Source organism: Lynx rufus, unplaced genomic scaffold (genome assembly GCF_022079265.1).
Source record: "Lynx rufus isolate CCGP_SWC_20201006 ecotype Redwood Valley unplaced genomic scaffold, mLynRuf1.p SCAF_3, whole genome shotgun sequence".
Lineage (NCBI taxonomy): Eukaryota > Metazoa > Chordata > Mammalia > Carnivora > Felidae > Lynx > Lynx rufus.
In genome coordinates, this window is record NW_025814845.1 from 59,325,260 (window position 1) to 59,343,331 (window position 18,072).

Below are 18,072 nucleotides of genomic sequence, written 5' to 3' on the forward strand. Positions count from 1 at the left end.
TCTACCCTATTTGTAGAACTAGTTAACAAAAAAACAAAACTAGGCTCCACACAATTATTGTGGTTATTATTTTAGGATATTTTATTGGTTTTTTATCTGCATAAATTCGAGAAACTTTACCATTATTATTAAGCTTTAATGAAGGTATTCAGTAGGAATTTGTCTCAATCCGAGCTTTAGAGAACTCTGAGAAATTAAGGAACCCTGTGGAAACTGTCTGCCTCAGTTAAACCCAAAATATGGAGTCTATTTATGGTCCTGAACACATGCTGCTTGTTCCCGCCAGCCAGATGCTAGAGCAGGATTTTACAAGCTTTTGACAAGGATTCCATTCCTTTTCAAAAATCCATTATCGAGGATTGTTTCTGCCTCTAAAACAAGGTCAGCATAGACATCAACTCTTCCAAGGGGCGCCTGGGTGGCTCAGTTGGTTAAGCATCTGACTTTGGCTCAGGTCATGATCTCACAATTTGTGAGTTCGAGCCCCGCGTCGGGCTCTGTGCTGACAGCTCAGAGCCTGGAGCCTGCTTCGGATTCTGTCACCTTCTCTCTCTCTCTGCCCCTCCCCCACTTGTACTCTGTCTCTCAATCTCTCTCTAAAATAAACATCTAAAAAAAATTAAAGTATCTTAAAAAATCAGTTCTTCTGTTAATAAAAATTGATCACTCTTGGGCCTAAATAACTACAGAAGGCCGCCACCACTTGTAGACTGAGACCTGCTCAGTCAGCAGCCCTGGACCTCTCGTTAGCCAGCCATGGGCCTCTCTAGAACATGCAGCCTCTTATTACTTCTCCTTTACCTTCTCTTCGTTTGAAAAGTATAATTACAGAACAGTGGATATTAGTGATGGAGCTGAAGGGCACACCAAATTCTTACCTATTTCCTACTTTCTATGAAGCTTTAGAAAATTTAACCTTTTTAAAGTGGATGTGCCCTGCAAAGCTGCCAGAGAACATCCAAGTAATTCTGCTTGGGAGATGGAAATTTACACCTATTCATCGCATAGATTTAAAATACAGCAAAGGCTATAAAAAGAAGCCTTTGGAGAAATAAGATTCCTGGCTGGGAGTTGTTTTTCCAGATGCTGAGTTAGATTCTCTCCTTCTGCCTGTTTTCTCAAAGACCCTGGTTCCTGATATATAAGATGTTCACCATGTGATGGTGTGACAAACATCATTTAACTACTGAGGAAACTGCTTAGTGCATCCTACCATGTCGGATGTAGGCTTGATTCTGTAGAATGCAGCTTGTAACTCATTTTGGCACCCCTTCAGTAAGCACCCATTCAAGCTTGTGCATAAACAGAATCACCTTTCCACCAAAGGGAAAGTTGCAAATAGCTAATAATAAATGTTTACTATGTATGTACCAGTTGTCGTACTACATGTTTTAGAAGCATAAAAATAATCCTTACATCTGTGCAAAGTAGATACTGTTGTTATCTCTGTATTACAGAAGGGGGATATGAGCACAGAAAGGATGGGAAATTTGCCCCAGGTGGTGGGAGCAAGGTTTTGACCCCATGTTGTTGGACACCAGATTCTGCAAATCCCTATACCATGCTCCCTCCCTGAATAAAAAAGTTTGGGAAAAGGAGGAGGCTAGCGTTAAATATCTATCTGAAAACTTCAGTCAATGAATTGATTTCATTTTAACATCTACTGATTACTGTTATTTACATTTAAAAAAAAATTTTAAGATTTCTCAAGTGGATTTGATTCATTTTAGCAGACACTTGAAACTGGTATTCCAAAGTAGATGAATACTATTGTCTTCATATTTTATTGGCTATGAAGACACTAAGTAACTCAAAACCCAAAGCAAGAGTGAGGATCGGGACTCCATAGACTTTAGGTTTGCAATTTTAAGTTTGCTATTCCTAATGAAGAATAAGAACTGGGGTATTTTGAGGTCCATCATCAAAAATCAGATAACTAATAGACACAAATAGACACTTGTCCAAGTGTCTACTAGAATAACTCAATACCTTGTATTTCTCCCAGAGCCATTGCTTTTTCCTAAATTGCCCTAAGTACTTTATACTTCTTAACAGGTTATAGAAAATAAAGTCTTCTTTGGCAGTGAATGTATGTCCAAATCATAGCAAGTAAATGCAACAGAAATTGAGCCTCCTTGGGCTTGTACTAGGCTGGACTTCTGTCCAAATGGTATTGTCAGCAACAGGAAGTTTAGAGAGTTCTCTCAATGGCCTGTAAGTGGGTCTCACTTCCTTTATTTTATTTATTTATTTATTTATTTATTTATTTATTTATTTATTTATTTATTTTGGTGTTTTGCTATCCTATGAAGTCTTTTTTTTTCTTCCTTTATCTTATGCACACCCACATAAATATCAACTTAAGCACCTTATTCTGAGGGCCAACTCGTGTGACTACAGAAGTTAAACTCATACTGAAATTCAAAGGAAATAAGAAAAATGGAAAAATATACCTAATTGTTAGTGGGGAAAGAGCTTAAAGGGGAGATAGAAGCGTTCCCACTTAATTATTGGCAAAGCTGTACATTCTTGTCAAGAGGGGTTGGAACAGGGAAAGACCTCAGAAGGACCAGAAGGTGGAGAGCAGGAATTCCCATTCCCTCTACCAATATTTGAGCAAATAAGAGACACATGGAACTCCTTTCTCTCAAAGCATCGAAATCTCATTGCATCCAGCACAACCTCTACTCACCTGGAAGATTCCAAGGAAAAATCTGGAGCTTTGAAGAGATGATGGTTTGAATCCTCCCTCCTCCACTTTAACTGTGGGCAAAATACTTAACCTCTCTGAGCTGCAGTTACCTCCCTGCTCCCTCGTATTATAGGTTAACTTACAGAAGGACCGTCAGGGGCCTGATACAATTCCAGACACATAATTTGAGCTTTGTAAGGTACTTAGCAGAGTGGCACTCAGTAAATGCAATAAGGGATCACTGCTATTAATATTCAGGTGTTTGTTTTCCCTTCAGACCTACTACTGCCTTTGGCTCTTTCCTGTTGCCTTTGAGTACCTCTACCACTGACTGGGCCAAAAAAAAAGATTGGAAAGCAATTAGCCCATTGGAGAGAGTAAATGGTGAAATGAGTTGCTAAAACTAAGTGGAAGATCATATATGGATTTAATTTCTCTGTTTTCTGCCTGTCGCCTGTTATAAATAATTGAAATAATTATATTCAATAAATTTTCAATTTATAATTGAAAATTAAATATATTATCAATAGCAATATCATTGTCTTCATCAGGGACCTGTTCACATGGGCCAAATTTTATACTATCGAAAACTCACACAAACCAAACAAATCTCACCTACCACCCTTTTGGGAAACCAATATATACCCTTACTAAAACCAAAAACACAGGTGCCTGGGTGGCTCAGTCATGAAGCATCTGACTTTGGCAGAGGTCACGATCTTACGGTTCGTGAGCTTGAGCCCCACTTCTCTCCACCCCCCACTTCTCTCCCTCTTCCCCTCCTGGGATTCTTTCTCTCTCTGCCTCTCGCACCCTCTAAGATAGATAGATAGATAGATAGATAGATAGATAGATAGATAGATAGAAAGAATCAAAAGAAAATCCCTGAAAAGTTACCAGAGTTACTGATAGTACATGTGGGTGAGATGTTTTTCCTGGAGAGAATATACTTCAACCTGATTACAAGCCAGATACTTACCGTTTTTCTAATTATACATCAGAACATTTGAGATTTTTGTTAAATTCAATAAACTATCCTTTTCTTGTCATCTCCCATATTTCCCTATTGCTGGTTCAAAAGTTTGGCCCTTTGAATTAATTTTCATCGTTCTGTTTCAAGTCCAGTGGTTATTTTGAACCCTGGAGATAACTGCTATCAGACTTCTGCTTAGAAAATGTCCTTGTTAGGAGAGGCACCCGGCGAGACAGACTGAGGTGCAAATCCTGGCTCTGCCACTTGTGACCTTGCGACAGTTAAGTGCTTTGGATCTGTGTCTTCCTCAATGCACCAGGGTTCACAACACTTCCTGGGGCACTGAGGATGAGGAGGGGTAGTATGTAACAGTCCTGCATTGGTACCTGACCGTAAGGAGTAGGCATCCAATAAAGGTTCCTTCTCCTTTCTACCTCCACCTTCTTGGTAAATTTCAGTGCCTGTTTTTTGGGAATAACGCTGTGCCTTTCTTGTGTTTCAAGGATGTGGTTTTGGGGGAAAACAACAGCTTTGGCCCTGTGAAGGATCCGTGTTATTTGGCTGGCCCTGGGTCCAGGTATGTACGTGTATTTATGATGCCCTCTGCCTTAGGAATGCCACCGGAGTTCAGATTCTGTGTCTCCCTCTCTCTCTCTCAGAAATGAATAAACTTAAAAAAATTTAAAAAAATGTTTCTATTCTTCTCTCCAAGGAAGGGAAACATGACATTAAGATGTTTCATAGGACTGTGTGCTGCCTCTGCCATTTGTCTGTACCATAGGGACCTTCTACGTTTTTTATTTACAGATGACTTCCTTTAAGGATGAGACTTCTTCAAAATAGATTTAGAATGTGTACTGTTGAAGCAGTGGTTGACTTTAAATAAGTGTAGCCTCAGAATAGTTCATGGAGATGCTCCATGCATATCCTATGATGGCTGTCACACATGGGGCCTCTTTGTGTGGCTGTCTTCCAGTCTTGTGCACAAAGGGTCAGGTCTGGTGACTAGAACACTAGAGGAGGAGTGACCATTTCATGAACAGCTTCACAGAGCAAGACAAACTTACAGGAAGCACACAAAATAAAAAGTAAAACTCCCAAATCATAATTTTTAGGCATTTAGGGATAAAAAAAAAATAGCAGGAAAGTTAAAAATTGTCATCAAAATCATTTCTCCTAAGTAGAAACATATAATGGATACTTGTTTAGACTTTGAATTTTTGAGCTATTCACATGGAGCTTAAGTAGAAATTTCCAAGGAATTTCTCCTGACGCATGTGCCTGTATGTGGTTTTAAGGCAACATCATAGGGCTATCTACTATAATTTGTAGTATGCATTTACATCTTCCCTCCTACCTTCCATGTTTTTTGAAGCCAGTTTCTTTTTTCTTACATTTAATTCAATCCTTGTTTCTCTTTTTTTCTGTGCTGTATTCACCTTCTCAGTAGCTCAGCCTAATACTGCCACCTAAAAGCAGCCTATGTGGTATCAGGAGGTGGGTATTAAGTTACCTTCTTTATGGCCAAGAGCAGACGTCCACGGTTATGTGCTCTTGCTCCCATAGCTGTGCCTAAAGTGAAGAAAATATTCAAGGTGAGGCTGAGAACTTTGGTTAGTTTGGGTGCATTGCTTACAAGCTAGAAACAAGGGAAAAGTAACAGTGACCTAATGTACTGCCAAAAGAGAACTGTCTGAAGTCAAAGGCGAAAGTAACTCAACCAAAAAAAAAAATCAAATGCCTCAGTTACCAAAAAGATTTGAGGGGTGCCTGGGTGGCTCAGTTGGTTAAGCATCTGACTTGATCTCAGCTGAGGTCTTGATCTCAGGGTTGTGAGTTCAAGCCCCAAGGTGGGCTCTACACTGGGCATAAAGCCTACTTTTTTTTAAGTTTATTTATTTATTTTGAGAGAGAGAGAGAGAGAGAGAGACAGACACACCAAGCAGAGGAGGGGCAGAGAGAGGGAGAGAGAATCCCAAGCCTGAGGCGGGGCTCGATCCCACAAACCATAAGATCATGATTTGAGCCAAAACAAAGAGTCAGACACTTAACTAACTGAGCCACCCAGGTACCCCAAGCCTACTTAAAAAACAAACGTGCGCCTGGGTGGCTCAGTTGGTTAAGTGTCCCACTTCAGCTCAAGTCATGATCCCACAGTTCATGAGTTTGAGCACCGTGTTGGGTTCTGTGCTGACAGCTCAGAGCCTGGAGCCTGCTTTGGATTCTGTGTCTCCCTCTCTGCTCCTCCTCTGCTCATGCTCTGTCTCAAAAATAAACAAACACTAAAAAAAAATTTTTTAAACAGAACTTGACGAGACATTTCTCCAAAGATGATAAAAAATGCCCAACAAGCAGATGAAAAGGTGCTTCACATCACTAATGATGAGAGAAACACAAATCAAAACCATAATAAGATACCACCTCATACCCATTTGGGTGGCTACTATCAGATATATCGAAAGGGATGTGGAGACGTTGGTCCCCTTGTGCAAACATGACTACTAGGCTCCTGCCACCTCTAATTTATAGCTCAGTAATAAATGTCTTTCCCTCCACCAAAAATAATTGTTGGTGAGATTGCAAAATAGTCTCCATTGCTTTGGGAAACAGTATGTCAGTTCCTCAAAAAAATTAAAAGTCTACCATATCTGAGCATACATCCTTAAGAGTTGAAAGCAGTATCTCAAAGAGCTATTTTCACACCCGTGTTCATAGCATCACTACTCACAATAGCAAAGAGGTGAAGCAGCCCAAATGCCCATCAATAGATACAAATGTGGTATATACATATACTGGGATATTATTTAGTCTTAAAAAGGGAGTCTGACACATGCTACAACATGGATGAACCTTGAGGACATTATGCTAAGTGAAACAGGCTGGACACAAAAGGACAAATACTCTGATTCCATTTACATAAGGCATCTATAAACTAGTGAAATGCATAGAAACAGAAAGTAGAGGTTTCAGGGCTGGGGGAAGGGAAAAGAGTTGTTGCTTGGGTATCGAGTTTTGGATTTACAGGTAGAGAAAGTTCTGGAAATCTGTTGCACAGCAATATGGATATACTTAACACTACCAGACTGAACATTTAAAAATACAGTCATAGGGGTACCTGGGTGGCTCAGTAGGTTAATTAGTGGCCTACTCTTGATCTCAGCTCAGGTCATGATTTCACGGTTCATGAGTTCAAGCTCTTCATCGGGCTCTGTGCTGACAGTGTGGAACCTGCTTGGGATCCTCTCTCTCTCCCTCTCCCTCTGTCCCTTCCTTGTTGGCTCTCTCGCACGTGTGTGCTCTCTCAAAATAAATAAACTTAAAAAATAGAATAGTAAATTTTCTGTGTTTATCACATTTTAAAAAAAGCTATGAAGGAAAAAAATAAGACTAATTGCTTTCAAACTCCATTCTTGAATGTTAGGATTCCTGGATACCTGTGAACAGATGTTTGCCTCTCACACTCTAGTATAAAAGAGACTCAAACATCTCTTTCACCCTATCTTTTGTTCTTGAAAAAATACAAAACAATCCCCTAGGAGAAGCATTCTCAACTAGACTAAGCATTTAACTCCAATATTACCTTCAAAAATATACAACTGAAGTATGGCTGCTATAAACTAAGAAGATTCAACATAAACTAAAAATACATGAAAGATTAGAGGTGCCTGGGTGTCTCAGTCGGTTAGGTGTCCGACTTCTGCTCAGGTTGTGATCTCTCGGTTTGTGAGTTCAAGCCCCACATCAGGCTCTGCACGGTCAGTGCAGATCTTCTGTCTCCATTTTTCTCTGCCCCTCCCCCGCTCTCTCAAAAATAAATAAACATTAAAATATATATCTCAAAGTTTATTTGGGCTTTAAATAAAGGATAAATATTATATTTTGTGGGGGTTTTTTTTAGTGATGCTTCCCCTTTTAAAAAAGTCTCAAGATACAAATATAATAAAATGAAGGTACCCAGGTTAGTCATTAAAACTGATTCCAGTTATTCTGTGTCCTATTAGAGGGTATGGAGTTTGAAAAGAGTTTATATCCTACAGTCTAAACTGCAGTTGGGCAGAGTTGTTCAACAGACATTTACTGAGAGAGCCCTTTTTTTCTTAAGTTCATTTATTTATTTTGAGAGAGAGAGAGCACGTGAGCATGAGTAGGGGAAGCAGAGAGAGGGGAGACAGAGAATCTGAACCAGGCTCCACAATGTCAGCACAGAGCCCGATGCAAGGCTTGAACTCATGAACTGCGAGATCATGACCTGAGCTGAAGAGTCAGAAGCTTACGTGACTGAGCCACCCAGGCACCCCCAAGACAGGACTTTGTACCAGGTACTGAGGATACCAACATGAGTAAGACATGAGAGAAAAGCCTCCCAGCGAATTTCCTGCCTCTGGGTTTTCAGTACCCCCATTTGGGAACCCACCAAGAAGTACAAAGTAGCCAATCTTAGATATTGAGACTTTCCTGGTAAAGATACTGCCTCTGAATGAAAAGGATATCTGAGGGGAAGGGAGGGGCTGCATCCGAGAGAGAGATGGGCCCCTTAGCCATCTGCATTTATAATGCAGAAAAAATAACATCCCGAGAAGAGCTAATTTGGTTCTTTGCAGTCTTCTCCTTCCATATGCTGCATTATCCTTGCCTGGCACTTGGATGGTTTTGTGGCAGGCCTGGGCTGGGGTTCTCCTGGGGACTGAGCCACAGCTTCCCTCGGGACTCAGATCTGCAAAATGAGAAGTTCCATCTGCTCTCCAGATTCACTTGCATACGAGTCAAGGAGCGCCAAATGTGGAATTTTCAAATTAGGGTGGTTTGCCGGCGCTTTGTTTTTTCCCCACATTAACTCTTGGGTGGCAGCAGGCAGTGCTACAGATTTCTGTTTTGTTTTCCTTTCTTCCTTTAGAGCATAATGACAAAAGTATTGGAAGTTGTTGGGTTTTTCCTCAGAGCCTAGATAGAGGGCAGGTGTTTAACTCACCACGTACCCCATTTGCCCATTGCTATTGCTCTCTTTCTCCAGAGATGATTGCTTATTAGCTCCTTGGGGAGACTCCCCTCCCCCTCCTGACCTTCCATTGTAAAAAGTGAAAACAGGAGGAAACTGAGGGAAAACTGTAAATAAAACCATCAAGTTCACAGCCCACACAGGTGCTTTCCAAACAGACCTCTCCCATGGGGATCACACTGGGACTACTTTCCCGAAGTAGTCCTGAAAGGGGCAGAAGAAATGTACCTGTTTCCTTTATACCCCAAAGCCTGCCCCGAAAAGCTGCCTTATGTGGGATGTGTAGAGGGGGTGGGGAGGTCAGTGAGAGAGAGCTAATAAAAGGAAATGCCTTATGACCCCCATGTCTACCATCTGACATTTCCTGTAGGACTGTATGTCTGGAATCTTTTTTTTTTTTAATTTTTTTTTAACGTTTATTTATTATTGAGAGACAGACACAGAGCGTGAGCAGGGGAGGGGTAGAGAGAGGGGGAGACATAGAATCCGAAGCAGGCTCCAGGCTCTGAGCTGTCAGCACAGAGCCCGATGCGGGACTTGAACCCACGAACTGTGAGATCATGACCTGAGCTGAAGTCCGTCACCTAACCAACTGAGCCACCCAGGAGCCCCTGGAATCTTTTTTTGTTTTTTAATGTTTACTATTTATTTCTAAGAGGGAAAAAGGGAGGGAGACACAGAATCTGAGGCACACTGCAGGCTCCAGGCTCTAAGCTGTCAGCACAGACCCTCATGCGGGGCTTGAACCCATGAGCCGCAAGATCATGACCTGAGCAGAAGTTGGACACCTAACCAACTGTGCACCAGGCGTCCTTTTTAAACTTGGTTCTTTGTGTGAGCAGCCTGAGGGACAGTGTGTGGCTCCTCTGAGGCCCTGCTTCCTAAATGCTTTTCCCGTCTGTGTAATGAACTTAGGATTCAGAGTTTGCCCCTTCTGAGCTGTAACCCTTGTGTTTGTATATCCTGCTCCAGGTCCGTCAGTTGTTCAGAAAGAGGCCACGAAGACATGCTGTTGCTCAAACACCATCCTAGCCTTCGTTGGGGTGGTTCAGGCTGCAAAGCAGTTGGTGATTCCTCTGTACCCAGCGAATGTCCTGGACCCCTGGACCATCAGAGGCAGGCCAGCAGAACAACGCCTTGCCCCAGGCTGTTGCCCACAGGAATGCAAGGGCATCTCACAGACACTAGGGCTGCATCCCTGACCCCGCTCAGCTCAGCTCTGCCTTCCCCTGTTCCCTCCAGCTCCCAGGCTGCGACCGATCAGCTGACTGGAAGGGACTGTCAGACAGGGCAACAGCCTCTTCCTCCATACACCCCAGCAGTGACCCACAGAAGCAATGGTCACAGCCTGGTCCAGCCTGCCAGTCCAAGAGGCCACGAGCCCAACAGCCCAGAGCATGGGCTAGAAGAGGCAACAAGGAAGCGGGTCTCGTTGCCTCAGCGGCCTGCCCCACCTCGGGTGAAGTGGGCCCACACGGTCAGAGAGGACAGCCTCCCTGAAGAATCCTCGTCACCTGATCTTGGAGACCTGAAGCACTACAAAACACAGCAGACTCCTCCAAGCTCAGGCAGCACTCTAGACTCGCCTCTTGGGGCCCCAAGCACTCCAGGGAGGATCTCCCTCCGAATATCTGAGTCGGTCCTGCTGGCCTCCCCACCACCTCGGGAAGATGATGATGATGAGGTGTTTGTGAAGGACTTGTACCCCAACGCCGCTTCCAGCCCCACATTTGAACTTCCCCCACCCCCACCGCCTCCGCTGAGCCAGGACACCCCAGTGAATAGCTTGGATGACTTTCCTCCACCTCCTCCCCACGCTCTGTATGAGGCAGAGCTGGACAGTGAGGATCACAAGGAGCCCTGTACCAGGTAAGTGAGCAGACTCTGGATAGGACAAGCCCCCAGCTGAGGAACAAAAGGGTGCCCCTCTCCAGTAAGAGTTTTACCCTGCAGGCTCCCGGATCCTCCTTTCATTGGCCACAGGAGAGCCCTGTTGTGGACATTTTCTACAGAAGCTTAAGTCGCGCGACTGGCAGAATGGTTTCATTTGTTTACCTTGGCAGGCTGTGACCCTAGTACCCCATACTAGCATCGGGAACAGAGGAACAAGAGTAGTGAAAAAGCCCAAAAGGCCTAGTTCACTTCTGTGGACACGATAAGTTCAAAGGGTCTTCAATAAATAGCATCCCTCATTCCTGCTTGAGTTCTGAATCAATTAAGAAATAAGACAAAGGAGGAAGACATATAGAAGACAAAAGTATCGCTCTTGTTACTGATAGAGCTGATACTGGAAAATATGGCTCCTCTCTTGAGTGTAAGCGAGCCTCCTGATGGTGAACCCCAAACAGGTTTACCTACCTAGTCTCAGGCCATGCTAGATACACACTGGTGTGTGTGTGTGTGTGTGTGTATGGAGGGAGAGAGAGAGAGGTGTAGATTAGCCTAGAGGTAGCCTCACTCTCAAAAGAAAGAGAAGAAGCTGGATTATGGACAGGATATGGTCAGCTTTCTTTCCACAGTCACTCCGTGTCCATTGGAAAGGATAAAGAACAGAGCTAAAGGTCAGTAATGTTGAGGGAAAACCTCTCGGAAGCCAGAAGAATAGAGAAGAAGCATTTCCCAACAAATACTTCCCAGGACAAGCAGTCTCTAAACACCAAGAGAACACGTTGCCTTTGCGATTAACTCCTTCTGTTCACCTGGACCTTTCAGAAAGCTCTAGAATCTCACAGCAACATTCACCAAAACTGAATTCCTACTAGATCCCTTAAAAAGTTACACACTCCCATGTGACCAACTGCTGGGGTGAGGAGAAAGCCCTCAGGACCTTGCAATTTGTGGGGACTGATAACCTCAGGGCATGACTACCTTGCCCCCACCCCACCACTCCTCATGTGGGAAGCCACAGCCCTGATGTGGAAAACTTCTCCTTCAGTCTTCCTACCCTTCTGTTGACTCCTCTCTTACCCTCTCTTTTTTAATATCCCTAGCAGCTCCAGCAAATTTGCCAAGGTGACGGTTGCCAAGGAAAGGCCCATGCCTGGTACAGTCCATTTGGTTGGCAGTCAGATACCAGCTTCCAGATCGCAAACTTCTATCAAGGGTTCAGAAGCCAACGAGACCAACCCACCCTCCACCATGGGCACTCTGCCCCAACTTGCTGGGGCTCTTGCCAAGCAGCCAGGCCCCGGGCAGCCATCTCCCATCCACAACCCAGTCAGTGGGACTCAGAGTTTAGAAAAGAATGTTAGTTCTGGTCCTCAGAAGACCTCAGAAGACATCAGAACAGAGGTTCTGGCAAAGGAAATTGTCCACCAAGACAAATCTCTGGCAGACATTTTGGATCCAGACTCCAGAATGAAGACAACTATGGACCTGATGGAAGGTTTGTTTCCCCGAGATGTAAACTTGTTGAAGGAGAACAGCATAAAGAGAAAGGCCATGCAAAGAACTGTCAACTGTGCAGGATATGAAAGCAAGAGGTAAGTCCCTGGTAATGCCCTCAAAGAGACTTATATTTAACCTCCTTCCATGGGGGTGGTAATAGGTCTAGGACAACTTGTGTGACATTTTCCTGCTTCCAAAGATTCTGACCCAAGAATGACACGCCATCTCAGCCTTAGCAGAATGGGTGTGAGGAGTAGAAAGTGGGGCAGACTGACCTTGAGTTACTAGGCACTTGCCCAACAGCAAAAATAGTAATAGTGGTGACAATTGCCATTAAAACCATTAATATTGTTGATGTCTTTGTGTTAGCCCTTGTAGTAATTTTTTATATAAACATTATCTCACTGAATCTTCACAAGAACCTCCTGAGGTTGTGACCAATCTTACCTCCCTTTTACAAGTGAGGTCACTGAAACACAGAGAAATTAAGACTGCCCAACCAAAGCCCCAGAACATGTGAGTGATGGCGTCTGGATTTGAGCTTGGCCCGGTGACTGTGCCTGGTGACTGTGCCTGCTCTCATAATGATTTCACAGTGCCCCTAACTCAATAAGCAACAGAGTCACCTTTGCAGACAGCACCACAGGGGTCAGTGCTGAGTGGCAGGGAGAAGTGGTGAGCAGAGCAGAGGCCTCCTCAAGGTGGAGGTGAGCACAGACTTCTAAGAAGGAAGAGAGCCCAGGGCGCCTGGGTGGTTCAGTTGGTTAAGCATCTGACTTTGGCTCAGGCTGTGATCTCACGGTTTGTGAGTTTGAGCCCCCCATTAAGTGAGCTCAAGCCCCATTTTGGGTGAGCCCTGCTTCTTTCTCTACCCCTTTCTCTCCCCACCTCCCCCTCTCTACCCCTTGCTCACTTGCACCCTATCTCTCTCAGAAAAAAAAGAAAGAAGCAAGCCCAGACAAATGGATTTACTACACTGACATTCGCCCTTTTCAAGAGTTAGGTGGATGTTGTGTAACCCTAAAAATCAAGAGAGATCTGAACGTGGATGCAGTCTCACGGTGTTGTTCAGCCAGCGAGCCTCTGCTCCTGAAGCTCCCTGATGGCACGTGTTTACAGTCGTGCAGTGCGTCCCAGCCCCCAGCCACAGGGGTGAAAGGACCCTGAGCAATCTGTATTTTTCATTCTTTTTATTTCTCCTGGGTGATCGCATATTTTCTTGTATGTTTGATTTCCTTAAAGGACTACTATGGGAAAGGTTCAGAGTGGTTTTTGTTTTCTTTTTAATTTTCATTGAAAACTATGTGGATTGATGGATTGGTACTCCACAGTTAGTGGCTTCTAGACTAAATAAAAACAGAGCTTTTTGTCTAAATTTGGGCTTGCCTTTAGAAATTTCCAACTGATCCTAACTAAATTACCAACAGGAATACTGTGTTTTGATTTGGGGGAGGGGGAGAGAGGAAAGAGCGATGGAGTCCTTACAAGCTCTTTGATAGGTTGTGGAGACTCTCCTAATACAAGGCCTGAACTGTCACCTTGTCCGTCCCCTTCTTCAGATTTGGCAGACAGAGACTTACTGAGGTGAAGTGACTTATCCAGGGTCAGGTGGTTAGCACACATTTACTGAGTACCTACAATGCGCAAGACAATCAATCCACTGGGTTCCACGAAGGACCCAAAGATGGGTTTCTCTGGGTGTGTCAGTTCCCCGTGGGTAGGTGTCATAGATCAGTTAGGGGCTTCCATTCATTCTGTTCTCTGACCACTTGCTGTAAAAAGGCCAAGGCAACTTACAAATACATCCTTAGCAAAGTATTTCCTAGCATTATCACTGAGAACATTCGTTCTCTCCATTTAGAAATGGAATAGTCATGTAGCTTTTGCAGCACGGAGACCTGGAGGAATTTCAAAAGGCTGGCATGCGCCATCTTCTGGTGAAAATAAGCAATGTCCTGTTGTGCATGAGACTAGCCATTGTGAGGTTTAGTCAGTCAAAAGCCTGAGAAGCATTTGTAACGCTATGAATATATGGGGGGGGGGGAGCATATCAGAAGACTTTTTTCCTATATTTTCAATTAACTGAATTAAATGTAACCATATTGCTTAGAAGAATAGTCCTATCAAACAGAAAATGAGTAAAAATGACTTCTTCTGTGGCTCTTTATTCCATAGTAAAATGATGGCCTAGATGTTAAAGTCACAAGATTGAAATACCTCTCCAAGAGAACCTCACCTACTTCCATAGAGTCATTTATTCAGTTAGTAGGCTCTGACCTCTACTCGAAAGACAGCTTGGTGATAGTCAAGCAGAGAACACTAGACATCAGGTTTCTCAATTCCTAGTTTGTTCCCCGGCCTCGAAACCCCTGCTGTGTACCTAAGGAGTAGACTTCACATCTCGTGGCCATTGACCAGAAAGCTGTAGATTTCTTAGGCTTATCTGGGCTGTCATGCTTATATGAGAAGGAAACATGGCCAAGTGTCCATGCAACAATCATAGTAGGCATCAGAAAGATGACGGGTAACCCTGGAAGAGTAGGAAATAACCCACAACTGGAGATGGTGCAGCACCTTCAAAATACCCTCACACTCAGGGACTCATACTTTTTATATACAATTTATTGTCAAATTGGCTTCCATACAACACCCAGTGCTCATCCCAGCAGGTGCCCTCCTCAATGCCCATCACCCACTTCCCCTCCCCCACCCCCCATCAACCCTCAGTTTGTTCTCAGTATTTAAGAGTCTCTTATGGTTTGGCTCCCTCCCTCTCTGTAACTTTTTTCCCCCTTCGCCTCCCCCCTGGTCTTCTGTTGAGTTTCTCAGGATCCACATATGAGTGAAAACATACGGTATCTGTCTTTCTCTGACTGACTTATTTCACTAGCGTAACACTCTCCAGTTCCATCTATGTTGTCACAAATGGCCAGATTTCATTCTTTCTCATTGCCAAGTAGTATTCCATTGTATATATAAACCACATCTTCTTTATCCATGCATCAGGTGATGGACATTTAGGCTCTTTCCATAATTTGGCTATTGTTGAAAGTGCTGCTATAAACATTGGGGTACAAGTGCCCCCATGCATCAGCACTCCTGTATCTCAGGAACTCATATTTATCACAAAAGGAGAAACACGTAGGGAGGTCAAATGTCTTATCCAGAGTCATCTAGCAAATCCACAGGCCTGATGTCCAGTCTCCTTCCCAGCACTCCCTTTGGTGTTTTCCAGCCCAGGTCTGCCTGGCTTCCAAGAGCCCTATACATAGTAATCACTCTTTGGTAAGTATTTGTTCATCCTAATTTCTGGGAAGGGAATGAATAGCATTTTTTACACCTTTCTGAATGCGCAGACATGTGGTAAAATGAAGCTTCTGGAATGTGCTATGTACTTTTTTGTTCTTTATGCCTCAGGAGTGAAGACAAGGAGGCAGTGGGCATGCTGGTGAACTGTCCTGCCTACTACAGTGTGTCTGCTCCCAAGGCTGAGCTTCTGAACAAGATCAAGGATATGCCAGAGGAGGTGAATGAGGAAGAGGAGCAGGTGGATGTCAATGAAAAGAAGGTAAAGGAAGAATTGAGGCCTGTGTTCTGCTCTCTCCAAAAAGAGAGTCAAGGTCCGAGCAAGGATACTGGCTCCTTAGGGCAGGAGAGGAAGAAAGGTCTGTCACATCACCAACCTTGCCCATATGGTCCTTGGACTCCTGACTCACATGGCACTTTGAGTGACTTCCTCATAGCTTTCCTGTCATTTTCATCTTTACAGATGACAAAAGTGAAAGTCATTACAGGGAATAAGTTACTTCCTAAAAGTCTCATAGCTGAGACTAAAACCCAGGTGCCCTACCTTCACTTAGACCAACACAGAGACCCCAGCTCTCTTCTCCGAGCTGACCAGCCAATGCCCGCAATCGGTAATTTTCCGTTCATGTTTCATTGCCAAAAGGCAAACCAGAAAATATAGAAACTTTAAGGAAAAAGACCAATTGTCAAAAGACACTTCTGAGAGGTGGTAATGTTAATCTTTACGTTCCCCCAACTCTGTCTGCAGCGCCCCAGTGAATAGCTTGGAAGCACAGCACTGAAATTTAGTTAGCATTTGATACTCCTACAGAAATTTTACATGTAAGACATTTAAAAAATGACACCATGATGCCGCTGCTGTCTTCCCACATACCCTGAAGATCTAAGCCCAGCTGTGCCTGCCGGGGAGAGAGTTCTTGCCATTCCGCCTTCCCTACAGCCCCGGAAGGGCCACCTGCCACTGAGTTTTCAGTTCTTCATACAAGCCAGGCCCGTACACTGAAAAAGGACTCTCTGTTCAAACGCTTGTCTTTTGCTGAGCCTGGAATGTAAGTGGTTCTCAGTGGTACCAATCCCAGGAGAAGCCTTCTTAGGTGATTCTATTTCATTTACTCCATGTGTCCCAGGCTCTCTTGTTTGTGTGTGGAACGAGACCACAGGACACAGACCCTCGAGCAGGGAGTAACGGGGCAGGAGGATTTGGGGATTTTAGAAGCACCTCTGTCAGGGGTGTTCTTCTCCCTCCCACTGCTCCTGGCTCCGTGGACGCACAAGCGCACGGCTGGCACTGTAGTACTGAACTCTCCCAGCCCAAGGTTTTCCCATTTAAACACCTGCTTCATGGCACCCCTACTTCTGGCATATCCCTACTTCAAATGCCGCCGAATGCCTCCATTTAACGGGTCCTCCGATGAGGGAAAAAAACGACATGCTCTAGTCTCTACTTATCCCAAAGAGGGAGCTATATAAACACCATTCATTACAGGTACCAAGTTGCCATGGTGCCTTTCACTGAATATTTTACACTTTTTTGTTTCATTTTTTTTTGCATGTAGAGATACTTTATTTGATAGTAGCAGTGTGACAAATTACTCATTGCTTTTAAAAAAAAAATGCTTTCCCATCAGTTTATTATCAGCCTCTCACTCTGATGATTATATGGCAAAAGTATTTTTAGATTGAGAGTATAAAGGCACAGAGGATTAATCCTCACAGGAAATAACATTAGGTACAATGTGCTGAGCACTTCTTACCTTGTTAAGTGTGGGCTGTGTTTTTCATACTGCTATATTCTCTTTATTTCCACAAAACTGCTCTGATACCTATACTGCCACATTTTACACCGAAGTAATCAGAATGAGTCAGAAGGAGTCAGGGCAAGAGAAGAACATCAGGCATTCAAGACAAAGGGACTGGCCTGGGTAAAGACCCAGAGATGTGGAAAAACACAGGGAGTGTCTGTACTGAAGAAGGGTATCGCCAGCAGTTTGATACTTTGGAACGCCAAACAAAAAGGCTCATGCCTCAGTTAGAAATGACCAAATCTAGAGGATCACACAGGAAGGCAATGGATCCCAGAAGATAAGGCTGGGAGGCTCCACAGGGGCCAGAAGGTCATGGAGGTCACATAGGGCTTTGTTTGAAATCCTGAAGAGTTCAGATCTTCCTGCACGGCACTAGAGAATCCTAGGAGATGTTTTTAATGAACTGCAAGCTTATTCGTGCGTAATAGAATTTTCATTAGCGTCATTTGTGTTTATATTCCTGACTTAAAAACAGAAAATATGGAGCGCCTGGGTAGCTCAGTCAGTTACTCATCCAACTTCGGCTCAGGTCATGGTCTCGCGGTCCGTGAGTTCGAGCCCTGTGTCAGGCTCTGTGCTGACAGCCCAGAGCCTGGAGCCTGCTTCAGATTCTGTGTCTCCCTCTGTCTCTTGCCCTCCCCACTCATGTGTTCGCTCTCTCTCTCTCAAAAATAAACATTAAAAAAATTTAAAAACAGAAAATATAAAGGGGCGCCTGGGTGGTGCAGTCAGTTAAGCGTCCGACTCTTGATCTTGGCTCTGGTCATGATCTCGTGTTTTGTGAGTTTGAGCCCCACATCCGGCTCTCTGCTGATGGTGTGCAGCCTTCTTGAGATTCTGTCTCTCCTTCTCTTTTGCCCCTCCCCAGCTTGTGTGCTCTCTCTCAAAATAAGTAAACTTTAAAAAAAATTTT

General features: G+C 43.9%; 1 protein-coding gene across 1 annotated transcript in view; it reads left to right on the forward strand.

Moving 5' to 3' along the window:
• SHROOM3 (shroom family member 3) overlaps nt 1–18,072 on the forward strand; it is an 87,720-nt gene that overhangs the window by 54,257 nt on the left and 15,391 nt on the right. The window contains exons 7-10 of the mRNA XM_047092265.1: nt 4,169–4,242; nt 9,634–10,530; nt 11,652–12,143; nt 15,466–15,616. Of these exons, the coding sequence (XP_046948221.1) occupies nt 4,169–4,242; nt 9,634–10,530; nt 11,652–12,143; nt 15,466–15,616 (1,614 nt within the window). The remainder of the gene's footprint in view (nt 1–4,168; nt 4,243–9,633; nt 10,531–11,651; nt 12,144–15,465; nt 15,617–18,072) is intronic.